Source organism: Carcharhinus amblyrhynchos, chromosome 35 (genome assembly GCF_965287045.1).
Source record: "Carcharhinus amblyrhynchos chromosome 35, sCarAmb.v2.hapA, whole genome shotgun sequence".
Taxonomy (NCBI): Eukaryota; Metazoa; Chordata; class Chondrichthyes; order Carcharhiniformes; family Carcharhinidae; genus Carcharhinus; species Carcharhinus amblyrhynchos.
The window spans coordinates 16,684,052-16,707,796 of record NC_137358.1 but is presented as its reverse complement, the minus strand read 5'-3'; the positions used below and the strand labels follow the sequence as shown (position 1 = coordinate 16,707,796).

The 23,745-nt window shown below is 51.1% G+C and overlaps 1 protein-coding gene across 2 annotated transcripts in view; it reads left to right on the top strand.

Annotated features, from left to right (window-relative positions):
* The window catches only part of l3mbtl2 (L3MBTL histone methyl-lysine binding protein 2), a 49,713-nt gene that overhangs the window by 15,056 nt on the left and 10,912 nt on the right, over positions 1-23,745 (top strand). The window contains exons 5-13 of one of the 2 annotated variants that reach the window (XM_080217328.1): positions 1,765-1,882; positions 3,253-3,387; positions 4,708-4,796; positions 7,917-8,148; positions 9,267-9,340; positions 13,536-13,640; positions 15,214-15,361; positions 17,803-17,882; positions 20,843-21,077. In XM_080217328.1, the coding sequence (XP_080073454.1) occupies positions 1,765-1,882; positions 3,253-3,387; positions 4,708-4,796; positions 7,917-8,148; positions 9,267-9,340; positions 13,536-13,640; positions 15,214-15,361; positions 17,803-17,882; positions 20,843-21,077 (1,216 nt within the window). Of the gene's footprint in view, positions 1-1,764; positions 1,883-3,252; positions 3,388-4,707; positions 4,797-7,916; positions 8,149-9,260; positions 9,341-13,535; positions 13,641-15,213; positions 15,362-17,802; positions 17,883-20,842; positions 21,078-23,745 lie in introns of both variants that reach the window. The other variant, XM_080217327.1, reaches the window with a different exon arrangement.

The following is a 23,745-nucleotide window of genomic DNA, read 5'->3' as shown; positions in this document are numbered from 1 at the left end:
ATCAGTTCCACTTTCCCGCTTTCTCCCCATAACCCTTAATTCCCTTGTCTATGAGAAACCTATCTACCCGTGACTTAAATATATTTAGCGAGGCAGCCTCCACCACTTCAACGGGCAGAGAATTCCAGAGATTCTCCACCCTTTGAGTGAAGAAGTTCCTCCTCAACTCCAATCTAAACTGCACCACCACCCCCCCCCCTTATCTTGAGGCTGTGCCCTCTAGTCCTGCTATCCTTTCTGAGCGGGAAGAATCTCTCTACCTCTACCCTATCCATCCCATTCATTATCTTATACGTCTCTATAAGATCCCCCCTCATCCTTCTAAACTCCAACGAGTACAGACCCAGTCTATTCAGCATCTCTTCATAGTTCAACCCCCTCAACTCTGGTATCAGCCTAGTGAACCTCCTCTGCACTCCCTCCAAGGCCAAAATATCCTTGCGTAAGTGCGGCGACCAAAACTGCACACAGTACTCCAGCTGCGGCCTCACCAGTGCCCTGTACAGTTGCAGCAAGACCTCCCTGCTTTTATATTCTATCCCCCTCGCTATAAAGGCCAGCATCCCATTCGCCTTCCTGACCACCTGCTGCACCTGCAGACTGGGTTTTTGCAACTGATGCACAAGGACCCCCAGGTCCCTCTGCACCGTAGCATGCTGCAGCTTTTCGCCCTTTAAATAGCAATCCCTCCTATTATTTCTGCCAAAGTGGATAACCTCACACTTGCTAACATTGTACTCCATCTGCCAGGTCCTCACCCACTCGCCCAGCCTATCCAGATCCCTCTGCAGACTTTCCACACCCTCTGCACAATTTGCTTTTCCACTCATCTTTGTGTCATCAGCAAATTTCGACACCCTACACTCAGCCCCCTCCTCCAGATCATCTATATAAATGGTAAATAGCTGAAGCCCCAGCACCGACCCCTGGGGCACTCCACTAGTCACCAACCGCCAATCAGAATAGCACCCATTGATACCAGCTCTCTGCCTCCTATTAGACAACCAATCCTCTATCCACGCTAACACCTTACCCCCAACTCCATGCCCCCTAACCTTCTGTAACAACCTTTTGTGCGGCACCTTATCAAACGCCTTCTGAAAATCGAGAAACACCACATCCACCGGTTCCCCTCCGTCCACCGCACTAGACACATCCTCATAGAACTCCAATAAATTCATCAGACACGACTTCCCCTTAACGAATCCGTGCTGCGTCTGCTCTATCAAACAGTTCTTCTCAAGGTGCCTCGCTATTTCTTCTTTGATGATGGATTCAAGCATTTTTCCTACAACACACGTTAAACTAACCGGCCTATAATTCCCTGCCTTTTGCCTGCCACCCTTCTTAAACAGTGGGGTAATATTAGCCGATTTCCAATCTTCCGGCACTTCCCCGGAATCCAGCGAGGTTTGGAAAAAGATCACTAAGGCATCCACTATCACCTCCGCCATTTCTTTCAGAACCCTTGGATGCATTCCATCCGGTCCTGGGGACTTGTCCACAATCAGCCCCTCCAGTCTGTCGAGCACTGCCTCTCTAGTAACAAACACACCAATAGCTAAAATGAGTTGTTATCCTGCATTTTCAGCAAGGGACTGCTTGTTTCTTTCAGATAAAGCGACTCCTTGCCCCTTACAAGAAACACGACATAAATATATTTCTTAAAGGCACAGTACCGTCACATATACCTTTTTTCCTCCATTTTAAAAATGGTTTGAGATGAAAACCATTGTAAAACTAGATGTTTCTTCCCACCCACAGGTTCCACTGTTTGACCAGTGGGAAGATGTTCTGGAAGGGATGAAGGTGGAAATATTGAACCTTGACTGTAACCTGCCGAACAAAGTCTACTGGATCGCGTATGTCATCAAATTGGCAGGTCCGTCACCCCAAGTTTCACCTGGGATGGTGGGACTTTATTGGATTGTGCGCCCCACGCCAATGGCTTTGAGATCCCTCACCTCAGTGCCACCTCGCACTAACCTCACTCAGGTCCAACATGGCGCTGGTTTCCTCTTTGTAGTGAACAGGGGCCGGCTGTGGAGGTGGGACCTCACTCTGAGCCCCAGTGACCAGCGGCCAAGCGCTTTCTGTTCAATGTACTGAGGGGGAGGGAGGATTTGCACTCGCCTGGAGTATTGTGTTAGAGTTCGGGCTGTCACGCTGCAGGAAGGATCTGAAGACGTTGGAGAGAGTGCGGAAGGGGTTTACAAGAATATTTCCAGGGATGAGAAACTTTAGTTAGGAGGATAGATTGGAGAGGGTGGGACTGTTGTCCTCAGAGAAGAGAAGGCTAAGAGGAGATTTGATAGAGATGTTCAAATTCCTGAGAGGGGCTGGACAGAGTTGGCCGGGAGAAACTGTTCCCCCCCCCTGTAAAAAAATCAAGAATGAGAGGGCACAGATTTAAAACAATTTGCAAAAGAATCAAATGTGATGAGAGAGAAAACTTTTTCACACAGCGAGTGGTTAAAATCTGGAATGCACTGTCTGAGAGTGTGGTGGAGACAGATTCACACAGCGAGTGGTTAGGGTCTGGAATGCACTGTCTGAGAGTGTGGTGGAGACTGATTCACACAGTGAGTGGTTAGGATCTGGAATATACTGTCTGAGAGTGTGGTGGAGACAGATTCAATTGAGACATTCAAGTGGAGAATAGATGATTATTTGAATAGAAACAATATGTAGAGGGACGGGGAATGGCACTAACTCATAATGCTCTCGTTTGGAGAGCTGGTGCAGAGACAATGGGCTGAATGGCCTCCGTGTGCACCATGATAACTCTCTGATTCCGAGGATATTAACTAATTAAAATGTTTTCCTTTATTCTTTCATGGAATGTGGACGACACTTACAAGAGTAACATTTGCTTTTCCCTAATTGCCCCTTGAACTGAGTGTCCCACTTGGCCATTTCAGCGGGGCAGTTAAGAGTGACATTGCCGTGGGCCTGGAGTTACGTGTAGGCCAGACCGGGGTAAGGATGGCAGATTTCCTTCCCCAGGGGGCCAACAATCGATGGTGGTCAAGAAACTATCTTTCAATTCCAGATTTGAAGTTTAAACTCCCCAGCTGCCGTGATGGGATTTGAACCCGTGCCCCCAGAGGTCTCAGGGCGGCTAGTCCAGGGACATCACCCCTCCCCCCGCATTATTAATAGGTTTTCCTTCTGGACATCTCGTGATCATTTCAGTTACAAACATTTACAAAACAATAATCATTTTTTTGCCTGTGCCCTTTTCCCCGTTAGGTTACAAAGCGTTGCTGAGATACGAGGGATTCGAAAATAACTCGCGACAGGATTTTTGGTATAACCTGGGAACTATCGATGTCCATCCAATTGGCTGGTGCGCAACATTCGGCAAACCTCTCGTGCCCCCTCAGAGTGAGTTCCTCGTGCTTTCTGTTAGTGTCGCGTAGCGTCACAACCCAACCGCATTTTGATTGGATTTATTATTGTCGCACAAAGAAAATTCCAGCACAGGAACAGGCCCTTCGGCCCTCCAAGCCTGCACTGACCACGCTGCCCATCTGAACTAAAACCTCCCACCCTTCCGGGGACCGTATCCCTCTGTTCCCATCCTGTTCACGTATTTGTCTGGAGACCCTTTAAAACTCACTGCTTCCACTCCCTCCCCCGGCAGCGAGTTCCAGGCACCCACCACTCTCTGTGTAAAAAAAATCTCCCTCCTACATCTCCTTTAAACCTCGCCCCTCACATCTTAAACCTGTGCCCCCCCCCCCCCCCAATAATTGACTCTTACACCCAGGGCAAAAGCTCCTGACTAGATCCGCGGGTTAGGTTGATTGGCCGTGTTAAGTGTCCAGGGATGTGTAGGTTAGAGGGATTAGTGGGTATAATATGTAGGGATATGGGGGTAGGGCCTGGGTGGGATTGTGTTGGGTGCAGACTCGATGGGCCGAAGGGCCTCTTTCTACACTGCAGGGATTCTGTGTTTGACTATCCACTCTGCCCGTGCCGCTCATAATCTTGTAGACTTCTATCAGGTCTCCCCTTAACCTCCGTCGCTCCAGTGAGAACAAACCAAGTTTCTCCAACCTCTCCTTTATAGCCAATGCCCTCCCGACCAGGGCAACATCCTGGTAAATCTTTTCTGTACCCTCTCCAAAGCCTCCACATCCTTCTGGTAGTGTGACAACCAGAATTGAACACTATATTCCAAGTGCAGCCTAACTAAGGTTCTATAAAGCTACAACATGACTTGCCAATTTTTAAACTCAGTGCCCTGGCTGATGAAGGCAAGCATGCCGTGTGCCTTCTTCACCACCTTCTCCTCCTGCATTGCCACTTTCAGTGACCTGTGTACCTGTACGCCCAGATCCCTCTGCCCATCAATACTCTTAAGGGTTCTGCCATTCACTGTATATTTCCTATCTGTATCAGACCTTCCAAAATGCATTCCCTCACGTTTGTCCGGGTTAAACTGTGTGTGTGTAAGCGGCGGACTTCTTTGTGTGATTCTGGGCAAGTCCCAACGTTTCATTCTCCGACCCGCGTCGGAGACACGTTACGGTTTATCCCGCTGGCCGGCAGTGCTGCCGCTGCTGTCCTTGCCGCGTTCGACCTGCCGGTCCCCGGCACAGAGTGGAGACGCTGGCGGAGTATCACGTTCCGGACTTGGGGGCAGAGTGTTCCGCTCTGTGAAATGGACTCGTGACGTTCTCCCTCTCTGTCTGCCTGCAGCTGTTCGAAACAAGACCACTGACTGGAGATCCTATCTGTTGAAGAAACTAATTGGATCTAAGACCCTACCTGTTGACTTCCATTACAAGGTAAGGGAAACGTCCCCCCCCCCCCCATCACCACCCCCCAAGCTCAAGAGTCACTTTACATCTTAATGGTGTTAACCAGATAACGTCCATGTGAAAGAAAATACCTGAGCTCTGCACTTTAATAAATCTATTCTTTTGATGGGATGTGGAGGTCTCTGTCCGGTCCAGCATTTATTACCCATCCCTAATTGCCCCTCGAACTGAGGGTCTTGCTTCGGGGGCCAGTTGAGAGCCAACCACGTTGCTGAGACTCTGGAGTCACGTGTAGGCCAGACCGGGTAGGGACGGCAGATTTCCCTCCCTAAAAGGACACTAGTGACCCAGATGGGTTTTTCCAACAATCAGTGATAGTTTCAGGGTCACCGTTGCTGAGACTAGCTCTCGATTCCAGATTTTTATTAGTTGAATTTAAATCCCTCCAGATGCCGTGGTGGGATTTGAACCCGTGTCCCCAGAGTATTAACCTGGGCCCCTGGATTACCAGTCCAGGGATATCACCACTCTGCCATCATCCCCACGACCGTCCATTGCACGTAGGGACAATGTGGTGGTGTCGCCATATTTCAATAAGGAACATCCCAACCTTGACACTCTCACCTGTGCTGAGATTGTCTCACAGCGTCAGGGTCCCAGGTTCAATTCCAGCCTCGGGTCACTGTCTGTATGGCGTTTGCACATTCTCCCCATGTCTGCGTGGGTTTCCTCCCACAGTCCAAAGATGTGCAGGTTGTGTGGATTGGCCATGGTAAATGTGTGGGGTTACGGGGATAGGGTGGGGCAGAGATCCTGGGCGCGATGCACTTTCAGAGAGTTCGATGCAGACCTAATGGGCTGAAAGGCCTGTATCAACACAAAGGACTCTGTGACCAGGTTGCCTTTGGGGATGATCTCTGGAGTACGTTCATCTTCCATTTGCAGGGGGATGGGAAGGTGGAACATTGTATCATTGTCTTTTTACTGTTGGATCCCTCTGGAAATCTCCCAGGTTGCCTTGATGGGAGGTCTATGATTACTGAAGAAGCACCCAGCTTCTGCTGGGATGGGGGGCGGCGGCGGTGGGAGGGGGGGGGGCGGGGTGGGGGGTGGGGGGCTGTTGCCAAACAACCTAACCCGCACATCTTTGGACTGTGGGCGGAAACTGGAGTACCTGGAGGAAACCCACGTAGACACGAGGAGAATGTGCAAACTCCACACAGACAGTGACCTGAGCCGGGAATCGAACCCAGGACCCTGGAGCTGTGAAGCAGCAGTGCTAACCCACTGTGCCACCCTTGTTCTTGAACCTGTTGCAGTCCATGTGGTGTAGGTAGACCCACAGTGCTGTTAGGGAGGGATTTTGACCCAGCGACAGTAAAGGAAGGGCTAATATATTTCCAAGTCAGGATGGCGAGTGACTTACAAAGAACAACACAGCACGGGAAACAGGCCCTTCGGCCCAATGAGCCCGTGCTGCCATTTTAACATTGAGAGTTCCCTCCTCTACCCTTGACCTTTGTCTACTCCTATTGGGGAAGATTGAGGGGAGACAAATTTTGGGACAATTTGTTACACCAATCAGCCTAAGAGCACATTTTTGGGGTGTGGGAGGAAACTGGAGAACCCGGAGAAAACCCACGCAATCACGGGGAGAATGTGCAAACTCCCACAGATACCGACCCAAATCCATGTATCTGCACAGCAAACAGTGATAGTCACTGAGCTGTCGTGTTGCCCGTCAGTTGGTCCAGTTTAAGCGCACACTAACGACGTGAAGCACTAGGCAACTCTCGAAGCAACATCCAAGAGCAGCCCTCGCATGACCCACTTGGACTTGGAGGGGAACCTCCAGGTGTTGATGTTGTTCCCAGGTGTCTGCTGCCCTTGTCCTTCTAGATGGTGGAGGGCATGAGTTTGGAAGGTGCTGTTGAAGGAGCCTTGGTGAGTTGCCGCAGTGCATCTTGTGCGTCAGTGGTGGAGGGGGTGAATGTTGAAGGAAGCGGATGACGTGTTGGTCAAGCTTGGTCCTGGATGGTGTGGAGCTTCTTGAGTGTTGTTGGAGCTGCACCCATCCAGAGTGTTCCATCACACTCCTGACTTGAGCCTTGTAGATGGTGGACAGGCTTTGGGGAGTCAGCAGGTAGATACTCGTAGTAGATCTCCTAGGGTGGCATGGTAGCACAGTGGGTTAGCACTGCTGCTTCACAGCTCCAGGGTCCTGGGTTCGATTCCCGGCTCGGGTCACTGTCTGTGTGGAGTTTGCACATCTTCCTCGTGTCTGTGTGGGTTTCCTCCGGGTACTCCCGTTTCCTCCCACAGTCCGAAGATGTGCGGGTTAGGTTGATTGGCCGTGCTAAGAAATTGCCCCTTAGTGTCCAGGGATGTGTAGGTTAGAGGGATTAGTGGGTATAATATGTAGGGATATGGGGGTAGGGCCTGGGTGGGATTGTGTTGGGTGCAGACTCGATGGGCCGAAGGGCCTCTTTCTACACTGTAGGGTTCTACGATCTGACCTACTCTTATAACCACAGTATTGATATTGGCTAGTCCAGCTCAGATTCAGGTCAATTGTAGCCCCCAGAATGTTGATAGGTGTTTCAACAATAGCATTGCCATTGAGTGATGGTCAGATTCTCTCTCTTGTTGGACTTGGTTGTTGCCTGGCACTTGTGTGGCATGCCAAAGCCTGGAAATGGTCCAAATCTTGCTGCATTTGGACATGGGCTGCTTCAGTACCTGAGGAGTCGCGAATGGTGCTGCACAACCATCAGCGAACGTCCCCCCCAGTTCCGACGGAGGGAAGGTCCATTGATGAAGCAGTTGAAGGTGGTTGGGCCTACCCTGAGGGGCTCCTGCGGCGATGTCCCAGAGCTGAGATGACTGACCCTCCAGAACCATTCCGGGGGAGGAGGAGGGGGGTTCCTGTCAGCTGGGCCCTGCTGGAAAGTAAGGCCAAGTTCTGACGTGGTCGCCCCACTCTTGAGAGTTGGACAACATTCGCTGCTCTGGAAGATCGGGAAAGCCAGCGGAAGCTGCCATCTTCCTCAAAAGCGTTGGCCGGTGAGGGAGGAGCTCTTTATTTCATCTCCCTGGTTGAGGTGAAGTGGGAGAAGGAACATTTTCTCTCTTTGTTTTCCCGCCCAGATGGTGGAGAGTATGAAATACTCGTTCCGGCCAGGGATGAGGGTGGAGGTGGTGGACAAGACGCAGATTTCGCGCATGAGGACGGCGGTTGTGGACACGGTGATTGGCGGACGCCTCAGGCTGCTATACGAAGACTGTGAGGAGGATGACGATTTCTGGTGTCACATGTGGAGCCCGCTCATTCACTCGGTCGGATGGTCCAAGCGGGTGGGACACAAAGTGAAACGCACAGGTGGGCTATTGGAACGTTTACACCTGTAGCTTCCAAGAACAAAGAAAATTACAGCACGGGAACAGGCCCTTCGGCCCCTCCAAGCCTGCTACCCAACACTACTGGCACTTGTGTGGCATGCCAAAGCCTGGAAATGGTCCAAATCTTGCTGCATTTGGACATGGGCTGCTTCAGTATCTGAACCCCCTACCCTTCCCGGGACCATATCCCTCTATTCCCATCCTATTCATGTATTTGTCAAGACGCTCCTTAAAACTCACTATCGTATCCGCTTCCACTCCCTCCCCCATCAGTGAGTTCCAGGCACCCACCACCCTCTGTGTAAAAAACCTGCCTCCTACATCTCCTTTAAACCTTGCCCCTCACACCTTAAACCTGTGCCCCCCCCCCCCCCTAGTAATTGACTCTTCTACCCTGGGGAAAAGCTTCTGACTATCCACTCTGTCCATGTCCCTCATAATCTTGTAGACTTCTATCAGGTCGCCCCCCTCAACCTCCATCGCTCCAGTGAGAACAAACCAAGTTTCTCCAACCTCTCCTCATAGTGGATGACTAGTATCCTCGTCAGGATGGTATACGTTTGGAAAGTGAACAAAACTCTCCATCTTCAAGGCCGGCACAGTGGTTAGCACTGCTGCCTCACAGCGTCAGGGACCCGGGTTCGATTCCCGGCTCGGGGTCACTGTCTGTGCGGAGTCTGCACATTCCCCCCGTGTCTGCGTGGGTTTCCTCCGGGTGCTCCGGTTTCCTCCCACAGCCTGAAAGACGTGCGGGTTAGATTCATCGGCCGTGCTAAATCCTCCCTCAGTGTAACCCGAACAGGAGTGTGGCGACTAGGGGATTTTCACAGTAACTTCATTGCAGTGTTGAAGCCTACTTGCGACACTCATAAATAAACTTTAAAATAAATAAACTTTAATTTTGCCCCTAATTTTGTGAAGCCAGATCTGAATCTGAGTTTTACAGAGGATGACAATTTGTATTTATCTGTTTGAGTTGCGAACATGTCACAGGGAGAGAGGAGGGGGGAGAGAAATGGATGCTGTTTGTGAGTCTGGGATCAAAACTTATAATAACTTTAAACTAAAATTTTATCCATTTGTCCTGCCAAGGAGCAGCCAGAGCAGACTTAAGCTCACACCCAACATTTCGGAAAATCTACTGTGATGCCGTCCCCCATCTCTTCAAAAAGGTACGGGACAATATTTTACATATTTCCTTCACTCCGGGGGTAAGTGTATGGCTGGAAATCACCATTCCTCTTTCACTCTGATGGGATGTGGGAGTCACTGGGCCAGCGTTTATTGCCCATCCCTAACTGCCCTTGAACCGAGTGTCTCACTCGACCTTTTCAGAGGGCAGTATTGAGAGTCAGCCACGTTGGAGAGGCTCTGGAGTCACGTGTAGGCCAGACTGGGTAAGGAAGGCAGATTTCCTTCCCTCGAGGGGCATCAGTGAACCAGATGGTTATTTTAGAACATCAGTGATAGCTTCATGGTCACCACTGTTGAGAATTGCTTTATATTCCAGATTTTATTCACTGAATTTAAAGTCCGCCAGCTGCCGTGGTGGGGTTTGAGTCCCATAGCGTTACCCTGGGTCTCTGGATTACTAGTCCATTATCACTGTGCCCTCATCTCCACTACCATCCATTGCACAATGATGTGACGTAACCATATTTCAATCAGTAAAGCCCCAACCTTGATGCTCTCATTGATGTTGAGATTGTTGGCGACACCCCAGCACAGTGGTTAGCACTGCTGCCTCGCAGCGTTAGGGACCCGGGTTCGATTCCCGGCTCGGGTCACTGTCTGTGCAGAGTCTGCACATTCTCCCCATGTCTGTGTGGGTTTCCACCGGGTGCTCCGGTTTCCCCTCTCAGTCCAAAGATGTGCAGGTTAGGTGGATTGATCGTGCTAAATTGCCCTTTAGTGTCCCGGGGATGCGTAGGTTAGAGGGATTAACGGGGCTGTGGGGATAGGGCCTAGGGTGGGATTGTCACCAATGCAGACTCGATGGGCCAAATGGCCACCGTCTGCACTGCAGGGAGGAGTGTATTTATGCACACATTTTCCCCAGAATGGAGGGTCCCCAATCTTTGCCACTGTGACAGAGGAGAGAAGCATCAGTTGCCAATGGTTAATTATAAATTAGGGTGGCACGGTGGCACCTTGGTTAGCACTGCCCTCTCACCATGCCAGAGACCCGAGTTCGATTCCAGCCTCGGTTCACTGTCTGTGTGGAGTTTGCACATTCTCCCCATGTCTGCGTGGGTTTCTCCCGGGTGCTCCGGTTTGCTCCCACCGTCCAAAAAACGTGCTGGTTAGGTCAATAGGCCGTGCGGAATAGACCCTAGTGTCGGGGAGACAAGCAGAGTAAATGCATGGGGACACAGGATTAGGGCTTGTGGTCGGTACAGACTCGATGGGCCGAATGGCCGCCTCCTACACTGTAGGGATTCCATGACGCACTTACCTAATTACTCAGTGGGCAAAACCACCTCATGGTCAACCACCGTTGCACTATCTGGTTATCGTTCACTCTGTTGTGGGAGTGGGTGTCATTGGCAAGGCCAAGATTTATTGCCCCTTGAACTGAGGATCTCGCTCAGCCGTTCCAGGGGGCAGTTAAGACTCAACCACATGACTGCATGAGCCTGGAGTCAAGTGTAGGCCAGACCGAGTAAGGATGGCAGATTTCCTTCCCTAAAGGTTATTAACAAACCAGGCCAGTTCTGGTCCAATAGATGTTAGTTTCCCAGTCACCAAATCTGAGATTAGTTTTCAATTCCAGGTTTTATTAACTCAGTTTAAACTCCTCCAGCTGCCTTGGTTTGAATCCGTGTCCCCAGAGCAACAGCCTGGGCCTCTGGATTGCCGGGCCTCTGGTTATCGCTGGGCCTCTGGATTGCCGGGCCTCTGGTTATCGCTGGGCCTCTGGATTGCCGGTCCTCTGGATTGCCGGTCCTCTGGATTGCCGGTCCTCTGGATTGCCGGTCCTCTGGATTGCCGGTCCTCTGGATTGCCGGTCCTCTGGATTGCCGGGCCTCTGGATTGCCGGGCCTCTGGATATCACTGGGCCTCAATCTCCTCTCTACAGCCGAAATCAAGATCAAGTAACTCGAAACAAATCAAAGCCTAATTTGGGTTCCCGGTTTAGAGAGTTTAGCACCACCCCTGTAATTAATGTAGTCCCTAAATGGTTACGGCAGAATTGGTTTTTTTTATGTTTGTTTTGTAAAATCTTCTTTCGTTGTTCCAGTTTTCCTTTCCAGGATTCCTTTGTGAAAGCTTCCTTCTGTTAATGTGTCAGAGTGTTAGGCGACAGAGTACTGAGGCTAACTCTCTCCATTTGAGTTAGACGATAGAACAATGAAAATTACAGCTCAGGAACAGGCCATTCGGCCCTCCGAGCCTGCACCGACCATGCTGCCCGACTGGACTAAAACCCCCTACCCTTCTGGGGGCCGTATGAAGAGAGATTGAATAGACTGGGTCTGTACTCGCTGGAGTTTAGAAGGCTGAGGGGGGATCTTATAGAGACGTATAAGATAATGAAGGGGATGGATAGGGTAGAGGTAGAGAGATTCTTCCCGCTCAGAAAGGACAGTAGGACTAGAGGGCACAGCCTCAAGATAAGGGGGAGCAGTTTAGAACGGAGTTGAGGAAGAACTTCTTCACTCAAAGGGTGGTGAATCTCTGGAATTCTCTGCCCGTTGAAGTGGTGGAGGCTGCCTCGCTAAATATATTTAAGTCACGGGTAGATAGGTTGCTGATAGACAAGGGAATTAAGGGTTATGGGGAGAGAGCAGGAAAGTGGAACTGATCCACTTCAGATCAGCCATGATCTTATTGAATGGCGGGGCAGGCTCGAAGGGCTAGATGGCCTACTCCTGCTCCTATTTCTTATGTTCTTATATCTCTCTATTCCCATCCTATTCATGGATTTGTCCAGACGCCCCTTAAAAGTCACAAAAATTGAATTCAAATTCCACCATCTGCTGTGGCGGGATTTAAACCCAGGTCCCAGGGACATTAACTGAGTTTTTGCATTAATAGTCTAGTGATTATACCACTACGCCATCGCCTTCCCTGGTTCTGATGGTTTTGAGTCTCTGTTCAGTGCACTCGGAGCAGGTGGCACAGTGGTTAGCACTGCTGCCTCTCAGTGCCAGGGACCCGAGTTCGATTCCCAGCTGGGGTCACTGTCTGTGTGGAGTTTTGCACATTCTCCTCATGTCTGTGTGGGTTTCCTCCAGGTGCCCCAGTTTCCTCCCACAGTCCAAAGATATGCTGGTTAGGTGGATTGGCCATGTTAATTTGACCCTAGTGTCAGGGGAATTAGCAGGGGTGTATAGTCAGTATATGGGGTTATGGGGATAGGGCCTGGGTGGGATTGCGGTCAGTGTAGACTGAACAAAGAACAACACAGCACAGGAAACAGGCCCTTTGGCCCTACAAGGCCGCGCCGCCCATTTTAACATTCAGTCAGTGCCTTATTCAAGTCTTTTGTCGATTGATGGCGTTTTTGTTTACCTCTAGTGGAACTCCACAATAAAGGGGGTGCAAATTTAGGGAATTATGTGTACGCCAGATTAAGGGAGATCCAATTCAGGGACAATTTATTGACACCAATCAGCCTAGAAAGTGGGGTGTGGGAGGAAACCGGAGCACCCGGAGAAAACCCACGCAAGCATGGGGAGAATGCGCAAACTCCCACAGACACTGACCCAAGCCGGAGATCCGACCCGGGTCCCTGTAACTGCACAGCAAACAGTGATAGTCACTGAGCTGTCGTGTTGCCCGTCAGTTGGTCCAGTTTAAGCGTACACTAACGACGTGAAGCACTAGGCAACTCTCGAAGCAACATCCAAGAGCAGCCCTCGCACGACCCACCGCGTGTATGCCTCTCGTTGAACAACCAGGCGGACCGAATCGCCTGTGGGTGTAAAAGGAGACATCAGTAAACTGAGACCAGGACTCAATGGGCTGAATGGCCTCTTCCTGCACTGTAGGGATTCTGTGATCCATCGAGATGAGTGAGAGTGCAGGGCAGTGATCTGCAGAGCGTTGTCACTGAGCCAAGGCTGGCACACACACACACACACACACACACACACACACACACACACACACACACACACACACACACACACACAGTGAGAGCGTTTGGATGTAGTGTGGAGGTTGGCTTAGCGAAGGAACTGGGTGTGAGAAACACTGAGTGGACCAGTCAGTGTCACTGATAGGGACGGACATGGGGACGTGAAGGAAGCTGACCCATTCACAGAGATAGGGGAACCCAGGTCTGCCCCTCTGTTTCTGTTCTTATTCCTAGCTCTGCTTCTTTCTGTCGGAAATGAATGTTTGAGCCTTTCTGATCTCTAGGTCCGAGCAGTTTACGCCAATGATGATTGGTTTGAGGAGGGGATGAAACTGGAGGCTATCGATCCACTGAACCTGTCCACAATCTGTGTCGCCAGCGTCCAAAAGGTAAGGAGTGCTTTTTGCTTTTGCTTATTTTATATACCAATATAAATATTTATTATTGGAGCAGCACAGTGGGTTAGCGCTGCTGCCTCACAGCACCAGGGGCCCGGGTTCGATTCCCGGCTTGGGACACTGTCTGTGCGGAGTCTGCACATTCTCCCCGTGTCTGCGTGGGTTTCCTCTGGGTGCTCCGGTTTCTTCCCACAGTCTGAAAGACGTGCTGGTTAGGGTGCATTGGACGTGCTAAATTCTCCCTCAGTGTACCCGAACAGGCGCCGGAGTGTGGCAACTAGGGGGATTTCACAGTAACTTCATTGCAGTGTTAATGTAAGCCTAATTGCAACTAATAAAATTAACCTTGCCCCTCACCCCTCGCACATGCACTTTGACTTTATTTGAGAGTATTCATCCTTGCGTACGTGCTCGCCCCATGTGCACACTCGCCCCGTGTGCACACTCGCCCCGTGTGCACACTCGCCCCGTGTGCTTGTTCTTATCTGTATGTACACTTGCCCCTGTATGTACACTTGTATCTGTGTACATAAGGTGCCACCAGATATTGCTTTGATGGCTCGATTTTCAGAAAGTGCCATCTTCATCTTGAGATGAGCAGATAAAGAGCAGTGAAATCAGTTGTATCCATCTAGCTGGCTCAGGGATTAACATCACTCCCTCGTATGATACTGAGGAGTGAGTCCCGAACATTCATGTTGGAATGCTGCTCTGCTTGTTACTAACTGGGGACAGAGATTGGGGAGTTATTCTTGTGTGAGTAAGAACTGGTTTACACAGGGGTATGCAGTGGGGGTGAGGGGAGTGTGTGCCAGTGCTCGATGGTTTTGTGAATAAAAGAAAAGAAAAACTCAAGATTTGTCCTTTACCCAATGCAGGAGATGTGAGCTTAGCACAAAGTGCTCACAGATAGACCCTGCTTTAATTCTCTCACCTATACTGAGGGAGCAAATCCTTTTATGGGTAGCACAGTGGGTTAGCGCCGCTGCTTCACAGCTCCAGGGTCCCGGGTTCGAATCCCGGCTCAGGTCACTGTCTGTGTGGAGTTTGCACATTCTCCCCGTGTCTGCGTGGGTTTCCTCCGGGTGCTCTGGTTTCCTCCCACAGTCCAAAGACGTGCGGGTTAGGTTGATTGGCCGTGCTAAGAAATTGCCCCTTAGTGTCCAGGGATGTGTAGGTTAGAGGGGATCAGTGGGTATAATATGTAGGGATATGGGGGTAGGGTCTGGGTGGGATTGTGTTTGGTGCAGACTCGATGGGCCGAAGGGCCTCTTTCTGCACTGTAGGGTTTCTATGATTCCACGCCCAGCCTGAACCAATCGAGCACCAGTAGCGAACAGACCGTCCTACTCAAACACAGAACAACGGATGGGTACGGCACCCGCCTTTTCCAATCCGATTGGCTTCCACGCAGCCAGAGGGCCCGATATCTAATTGGAGGAAACGTCTGCTCAGCCAATAGCGGATGACAGGCCAGCGAGGTAATTTGAGGCAGACATCGAGTGTTGCACCAGAGCAGCGGAGGTGATGGACTTTGTTTCTTTTGTCTCCTGTGGGACGGCAGGTCTTGTTGGATGGCTATCTGATGATTGGCATTGATGGGTGTGAGGCGGCCGATGGCACCGACTGGTTCTGTTACCACGCCTCCTCCTGCAGCATCTTCCCGGTGGGATTCTGTAAGAAAAACGACATTGAATTGACGCCCCCTCGAGGTAGGTCACCCACCGCAACTCAAACTACTTTGACCCTCGATCCAACTTGAGGAAGAGCTGGCAGTAAAACCATGGATACCAACCTGGAAATAGCCCCCTAAGGATGATTGTCCAGCGTGCGTTGCGTTGGCTGGATTTGGTAGTTTAAGATTGGCCTCTTTTTTTTTGGGGGGGGGTTTATATTTTCCCACATTTTTTTCCTCTTGTTCTTCCAACGCTCTCCCCTCCCCTGGCGGGATGTTGGCCAAGGCACAGTGCCAATGGTGCCTGCCCCTCTCTGCCATCTCACCCAAGTTGTTCTGAACATGCGTGCCAAGGCGGTGGGCATCATTATTTGACCCCGGAGGCTTGACCACTCCGTGCGTGTGTACCAATCCACTCACATTCCCGCCCCATTCCGGCAGGAGGCTCCAGAGCCCCCCCCCAGTGGAATCCCAAGGAACACCCCTTCGCAGGTGGCGAGGGGGTCTCCCATCGCACCTGACCCTCTGCGTAAAATCAGCGCCCATTGGAGCTCCAAACCAGGACAGCTTCAGAGAACCCTTACAGTGCAGAGGAGGCCATTCGGCCCATTGAGTCTGCACCTTCCCTCTGAAATAGCACCCTACCCATTGAGACCATCCTCCTCCCCCTACCCCACCCATGAACATCGAGACACCCCTCTCCTCCCTCACGGCGGTTGAGACTTCCCCTCGTGGGCACCGAGACTACCTTCTCCCCTCACGGACATAGAGAACCCCCTCCCCCTCACAGACATTGAGACCACCCCACCCATGGGCATGGAGATTCCCCATCCCCCACCCCCATGGACATGGAGACCCGCTCCCTCCCTCCCTCCCTCCCTCCCTCGTGGACATGGAGACCTCCCCTCCCCCACAGACATCTCTGGTGGGATATTTCAGCCTTGCTCATCCTGAAACTGTAAAATTACCCCTGAGGTCAATGGAGCGTTCCATTGTCCACCCCTTGCCCGCTCCCATTCCCGTGGTGGGCAGGACGGTAAAATTCCAGCCAGGGGGAGACCCCCTTTCCCCTGCCCCTACTCTCCACCCCATTTCCCCGTCTCCCACGGACATGGAGACTACCCATGTCGAAGGACAACCACCCCCAACCCAATGGATAAGAGCAAACCCTAAAATGGAGCTCCCCAGTGGGTCCCATGGCCCTGCCAGAGTGCCCCGGGGCACTGCCCAGGCATGCCCCTCACCACCCAGGGGTCACACTGACCCATGCACCCCGACAGGGTCACCCCGACTGGTGTTTGGTTTTGGTTTTTTTTGGAACCCACGGGGATTCTCGCTGGTGTGTGTTACGCCCAGTGGCTGGGACGATACAGTGAGGTCAGGCCTACGAATGCGATGTTAGTTTATGGAAATAAGGACCTGATTCTGTCACTGGGGGAGGGGGAAGATCTCACCAGATCAATTCCAAATCCCCTGTTTGGCGCCTCGTGAGGTTTAGTGGCAATTTTGGGATGGTGTCCACAGTCAGCACGGCCGTTAGACCACAGCCCGCTATCTCCAGCTCAGTAAAACCCACCTTCCCATAGAAATCCTGCAGTACAGACAGAGGCCCATCGAGTCTGCACCGACCACAATCTCTAACCCCACAATCTGTACACATTTTACCCACTAATCCCTCTAACCTATGCATCTACAGTCAATTTTAGCACAGCCAATCAACCTAACCCGCACGTCTTTGGGCTGTGGGAGGAAACCGGAGCACCCGGAGGAAACCCACACAGACACGGGGAGAATGTGCAGACTCCACACAGACAGTGACCCGAGCCGGGAATCGAACCCGGGTCCCTGGTGTGCTAACCACTGTGCCACCATGCTGCCTCTGTTTTGTAATCTTGCCTTTCCAGTTGTTAATCTCTTAAACCAACAAGGCTCCATCCTTTCGAGCCTAAAACTGCGTTTATTCAATTTTCTACAGTTAAGCTTTCATTTGTAAGACCAAAAACACTCGTGCTGTGAACTGAATATTCACAGCACTCAATGGTGAAAGGGAGTTTGATGAAGCCTTGGAAAGTGATTGACATGTATTGGAGACAGACACATTGGCACAGTGGGTTAGCACTGCCGCCTCTCAGCTCCAGGGTCCTGGCTTCGATTCCCGGCTTGGGTCACTGCATGTTCTCCCTGTGTCTGCATGGGTTTCCTCTGGGGGCTCCAGCTCCCTCCCACAGTGGGAAAGATGTGTGCGTTAGGCAGATTGGTCGTGTTTAGTTTTGGGAAATTATGTGGGGTTACGGGGATAGGGACTGGGTGGGATTGTGGTTAGTATTGACTCAATGGGCCGAATGGCCCCCTTCTGCAGCGGAGAGATTCTATGATAAATGAGGACCTTGCCTGAGAGTCTCCACCGTATCTCCTTCTCCTCAAGTCTGTCAGAGAGTTGTTTCCCTTCTCAGGAGATTGTCTACTTTCTGATTCCAGGCTGGGAGAAGTGCTTTGATTGGGATGCGTATTTGAGGGAGACTGGGACCATGGCCGCTCCTGCCAGCCTCTTCATTCGGGTGAGTGACCGCACCTTCCTCTGTGATTTTCTAACTGCGACCACCAGATACGGAAGAGCTGTGAGGTGTTTTGTTAACGTGTCCCCTCTCTCTGTCTCTGTCTCCCCGCCCCATCGATACTGAGCCTGAATTGTGGGACGTGTCCCCCCTCTCCGCTGGCTCCAATCTGTTCACTGAACGTGAGGCAGTTTGGAAATATCCCAGCTCTGACAAAGGGTCATCCAGAGTCGAAACATTGGCTCTATCCTCTCCCCACACAAGCTTTTTGATTTGATTTATTATCGTCACGTGTATACAGTGAAAAGTATTGTTTCTTGCACGCTACACGGACAAAGCATACCGTTCATAGAGAAGGAAAGCAGAATGTAGTGTTACAGTCATAGCGAGGGTGTAGAGAAAGATCAACTTCATGCGAGGAAGGTCCATTCAGAAGTCTGACGGCAGCAGAGAAGAAGCTGTCCTTGGGTCGGTCGGTACAGCACAGGAAACAGGCCCTTTGCCCCTACTAGCCCGCACCGCCCACTTTAACACTCAGCCAGTGCCTCATTCCCAATCCTCCTCCTACCTATGACCTTTGTCTACCCCTCTTGGACGCCACAATAAAGGGGTGCAAATTTAGAGAATTATCTGTGCCCCAGATTCAGGGATGTCTAATTTGGGGGCAGTTGAGGTTCGTGACCTCAGACTTTTGTCTGAGGAAGAAGGTGGAAGAGAGAATGTCCGGGGTGCGTGGGGTCCTTAATTATGCTGGCTGCTTATTTAATAATGGATTAAATAATAATTCAATACCCTGATTTCCCCCACATCCCTTGATCCCTCTCCCTAAGAGCTAGATCTAATTTCTTCTTGAAATCATACAACGTTTTGGCCTCAACATCATCAGACCCGATAACACATTTTAAATTAAATTCCATGGGCTTCTGCGACACCTTCCCTTTAAGGGGTGATCATTACAGTGTAGAAAGAGGCCATTCAGCCCATCGAGACTGCGCCGACTCTCCCGAGAGAGCATCTTACCCAGGCCCAGAGGGGCGCTGTTGTGTTTGTGGGAGGAAAGTGTATGAGGTAGGTCGGACAAGATGGAGGGTCTGTTAACCGTGGTGCAGGGCTGAGGAGGGGAGGGTATCCCTAGTTGAGGCAACAGGATAAGATGTTGGAAGTGCCAGAATGAAAGGTTGCGGTGTCCAAAGAGATGTGCTGGAGGTACTGGGGGAATAATAGAAACCCTACAGTACAGAAGGAGGTCATTCAGCTCATCAGTTCTGCACTGACCACAGTCCCACCCATGCCCTACATATTTACCCGCTAATCCCTCTAACCTACGCATCTCAGGACACTAAGGGGCAATTTCTTAGCACGGCCAATCAACCTAACCCGCACATCTTTGGACTGTGGGAGGAAACCGGAGCACCCGGAGGGAACCCACGCGCACACGGGGAGAATGTGCAGGCTCCACACAGACAGTGACCCGAGCCGGGAATCGAACCCGGGTCCCTGGAGCTGTGAAGCAGCAGTGCTAACCCACTGTGCCGCCCCATATGGCAGGATGGCCTTCATCGCTCGGGTATAGGAATTGGAAAATCATACTGCAGCTGTATAAGACTTTGGTTAGACTGCATTTGGGGTATTGTGTACAATTCTGGTCTCCACGCTACTGGGAGGATGTTGGTGCGTTGGAAAGGGTGCGGAAGAGATTTACCAGGACGTTGCCTGGTCTGGAGGGTATGGACCATGGAGAACGGTTGAATAAACTTGGATTGTTTTCACTGGAGTGTCAGAGGATGAGAGGGGGAACCTGATAGAGGTTTACAAGATTATTACAAACTTGGGGATAGAGTGGATAGTCAGAATCTTTTTCCCAGGGTTGAAGGGTCGATTACTCGGGGGCACAGGTTGAAAGTGAGAGAGGGAAGGTTTTAAAGAGATGTAAGGGGTAAGTTTTTCACACAGAGGGTGGTGAATGTCTGGAACGCGCTGCCAGAGGTGGTGGTGGAAACGGATTCTATAACAACGTTCAAAAGGGGATCTGGATAGATACACGAATAATCAGCGAATAGAGAGATATGGAGCGCATAGAGGCAAGAAAATGTTAGAGAGGCATCCGTGATGGCACAGACTTGGTGGGCCGAAGGGCCTGTGCCTGAGCTGTACTGTCCTTTGTTACGGAATAACATTGCCCGAGATTTTGGATCATTGCCTGCCTGTTTTCCGCACACGTTTCTTGTTTGTCTTTGCAAGATTAAAGGATACCCTGATTGAGGTGTTTGAAAAACCGACCCAAGCTAAGGGAGGTAATCCGAAAATAAAACCAAAAGGGAGAGTAAATTGAAATGAAAGTTTAGAAGGATGAGGGGGGGGATCTTATAGAGACGTATAAGATAATGAAGGGGATGGATAGGGTAGAGGTAGAGAGATTCTTCCCGCTTAGAAAGGACAGCAGGACTAGAGGGCACAGCCTCAAGATAAGGGGGCAGTTTAGATCAGAGTTGAGGAGGAACTTCTTCACTCAAAGGGTGGTGAATCTCTGGAATTCTCTGCCCGTTGAAGTGGTGGAGGCTGCCTCGCTAAATATGTTTAAGTCACGGGTAGATAGATTTCTGATAGACAGGGGAATTAAGGGTTATGGGGAGAAAGCAGGAAAGTGGAACTGATCCACTTCAGATCAGCCATGATCTTATTGAATGGCGGAGCAGGCTCGAAGGGCTAGATGGCCTACTCCTGCTCCTATTTCTTATGTTCTTATGAAAGGCAGCCGAATATTTGCTTTTTTGAGTAGGAACGGTCAAAGTTGCGGAGAAAGTGGAGGGAAATGAGGCCAAACGGTCACGGTTGAAGGAGCTCGAGGTGTTGCGTTGTCCACTCGCGGTCTCGGGGTAGGCTGAGGGCCTGAGGAGGGAGAGGCGAACCTCCCTCACAGGAGGCCGGCGGCCACGAGTTCTGACTGTCACTCTGTCGGTTAGGATATCCCGTGCCACGGATTTGAGCCCGGAATGAAACTCGAGGCAGTCGACCTGATGGAGCCCCGCCTCATCTGCGTTGCCACGGTGACGCGCGTGGTGAACCGCCTGCTGCGGATCCATTTTGACGGCTGGGACGACGAGTACGACCAGTGGGTGGACTGCGAGTCGCCGGACGTGTATCCGGTGGGTTGGTGTGAGCTGACCGGCTATCAGCTCCAGATGCCTGTCGTTCCGGGTAAGTGTCGGAAGGTTGCCCCGGAGAAGGGCAAAAACCTCTCCAGTTTTATTGGTAGCCTACGTTGTCACGTCCAGCTCCAGAACACTCATCGAACATGGTTCCATTGTTACCTGTCTCAACGTTACCAGTGGATCTCACCTTCCCCGGCTCAGGCACTCACACTCTCACCTGTAGGTTCAAGCCCCACTCCCAGGATTTAAGCATTGGCCTTCTGCCCTGTAGGAGTTCTTTTGGCCCAGCGGGTCATGACAATTTGACCTCGTTTCCCTCCATTTTCTCCACAATCTTTACCGTTTCTACTCCAAAAAGCAATCCCACCCAGGCCCCATCTCTGTAACCCCCCCCTGTGTTTACACTACAAGTCCCCCTGACACTAAGGGACAATTTTATCACGGCCAATCCATCTAATCCTCACACCTTTGGACTGTGGGAGGAAGCCGGAGCACCCGGAGGAAACCCACGCAGACACGGGGAGAATGTGCAGGCTCCGCACAGACGGTGCCCCGAGGCCGGAATCGAACCCAGGTCCCTGGCAGATCAAGCTCGAGAGGCCAAGTGGCCTAATCTTATCATAGAGTCCTACCGTGCAGGTGGAGGCTGTTCGGCCCATCGAGTCTGCACCAACCACAATCCCAACCAGGCACCCACTCCCGCAGCCCCGCATGTCAATCCTGCCAGTCCACCCGACACTTGGGTCAATTTAGCCTAACCCAATCCGCCTAACCCAGAGAGCCTTGGACTGTGGGAGGAAACCGGAGCACCCGGAGGAAACCCACGCAGACACGGGGAGAATGTGCAGACTCCACACAGACAGTGACCCGAGGCCGGAATTGAACGCAGGTCCCTGGCGCTGTGAGGCAGCAGTGCCAACCCACTGTGCCACCGTGCCGCGCATAGAATCTCTTCCGTGCCACCTTGAATCTAGGTTGACACTCTGGTGCAGTACCGAGGGAGCTCTGCACTGCCTTACAGATGAGATGTTGAACTGTGACCTTGTGCCTTCTCCTCTGTGTTAAGTTAGAAGATCCCGTGATGGACAGGAGACTCTCCTTGGTGGGACACCCCTCAACCCTTGTCAGACTGCTGTTGGTGGGAGTACGCTGTGTGCAAATTGGCTTCTGTAATTTCCGTATTGCAAATGACGTGACTTCACATGGTGGCGCAGTGGGTTAGTACCAGGGATCCAAGTTCGATTCCACCCTTGCGTGCAGTTTGCACATTCTCCCCGTGTCTGCGTGGGTTTCCTCCGGGTGCTCTGGTTTCCTCCCACACTCCAAAGATGTGCGGGTTAGGTGGGTTGGCCACGCTCCATTGCCCCATGGTGTCTAAAGGTGTGTGGATTAGCAGCTTTAGCCAGAACAAATACATGGAATTACAGGGATACAGCCTAAGTAAGGTGCTCTGTCGGAGAGTCAGTACAGCTGAAATGGGCTGGATGGCCTCCTTTGCTCTGTAGGGATTCTATGGAACAATCAATTGGCTGTAAATCGCTTTGGTTTGTAGCTTGTTCACAGAAGATGCTACTGAAGATGCAATCTGACCTCGGTGGCACAGTGGTTAGCACTGCTGCCTCACAGCGCCAGGGACCCGGGTTCGATTCCTGGCGCTGTGAGGCAGCAGTGCTAACCACTGTGCCACCTTAAGAGTAATAACTTTCAAAGGAGAAATTTGGATAAATATTTGAAGGAAAGAAACACAGCGCTGCGGGGAACGAGCTGGGGGTGGGAGAAATTGGGTAAGGCCATCGTTCCGAACACATAGGCGAGTTTGGGGAAGTGCCACAGAGGGTAAACCACAGTGCAGAGGAAGATGGGGTGAGTTCCTGCTCTCAATATCGTTCACATGCTTTGAATTCCCAGGAGAATGATCCCGGGAAGGAAAAGCTTGATGTACGGGAAGCGTCCGAGGACTCTGGATCTGTACTCGATGGAGTTTAGAAGGATGAGGTGGGGGTGAGATCTCATTGAAACTTACAGAATACTGAAAGGCCTGGATAGAGTGGACGTGGGGGGAGATGTTTCCATTAGTGAGAGGGACTGGTATCTGAGTGCACAGCCTCAGAATAAAGGGACAACTCTTTAGAACCAAGATGAGGAGGAATTTCTTTAGCCAGAGGGTGGAGAATCTGTGGAATTCCCTGCCCAGTGAAGCAGTTGAGGCTACCTCATTAAATATTTTTAAGGCAAGGATAGATACATTTTTGAACAGTGAAGGAATTAAGGGTTATGGTGAGCGGGTGGGTAAGTAGAGCTGAGTCCACGAAAAGATCAGCCGTGATCTTATTGAACGGCGGAGCAGGCTCGAGGGGCCAGATGGTCTACTCCTGCTCCTAGTTCTTATATAACACTGAGAGAGCAGGGAAGGGAGGGAATAAAACAAGTTCAACTCTCCAAGACATCTACAAGTTGAAGCCATTATCAATCAATAATGCTAACCTGACTGCTGGACACCAGTGGCTATGGCGTGGTGGTTATATCACTGGATCAGAAATCCAGAGGCCCAGGTTCATACCCCATCACGGCAGCTGGCGGGATTTAAATTTAGTTAACAAATCTGTAATATGAAACTAGTCTCTGTATTGGTGACAACTATCATCGATTGCTACACAAACCCATCTGGGTCACTAATGTCCCTTTAGGGAAGGAAATCTGCCATCCTTACCCCG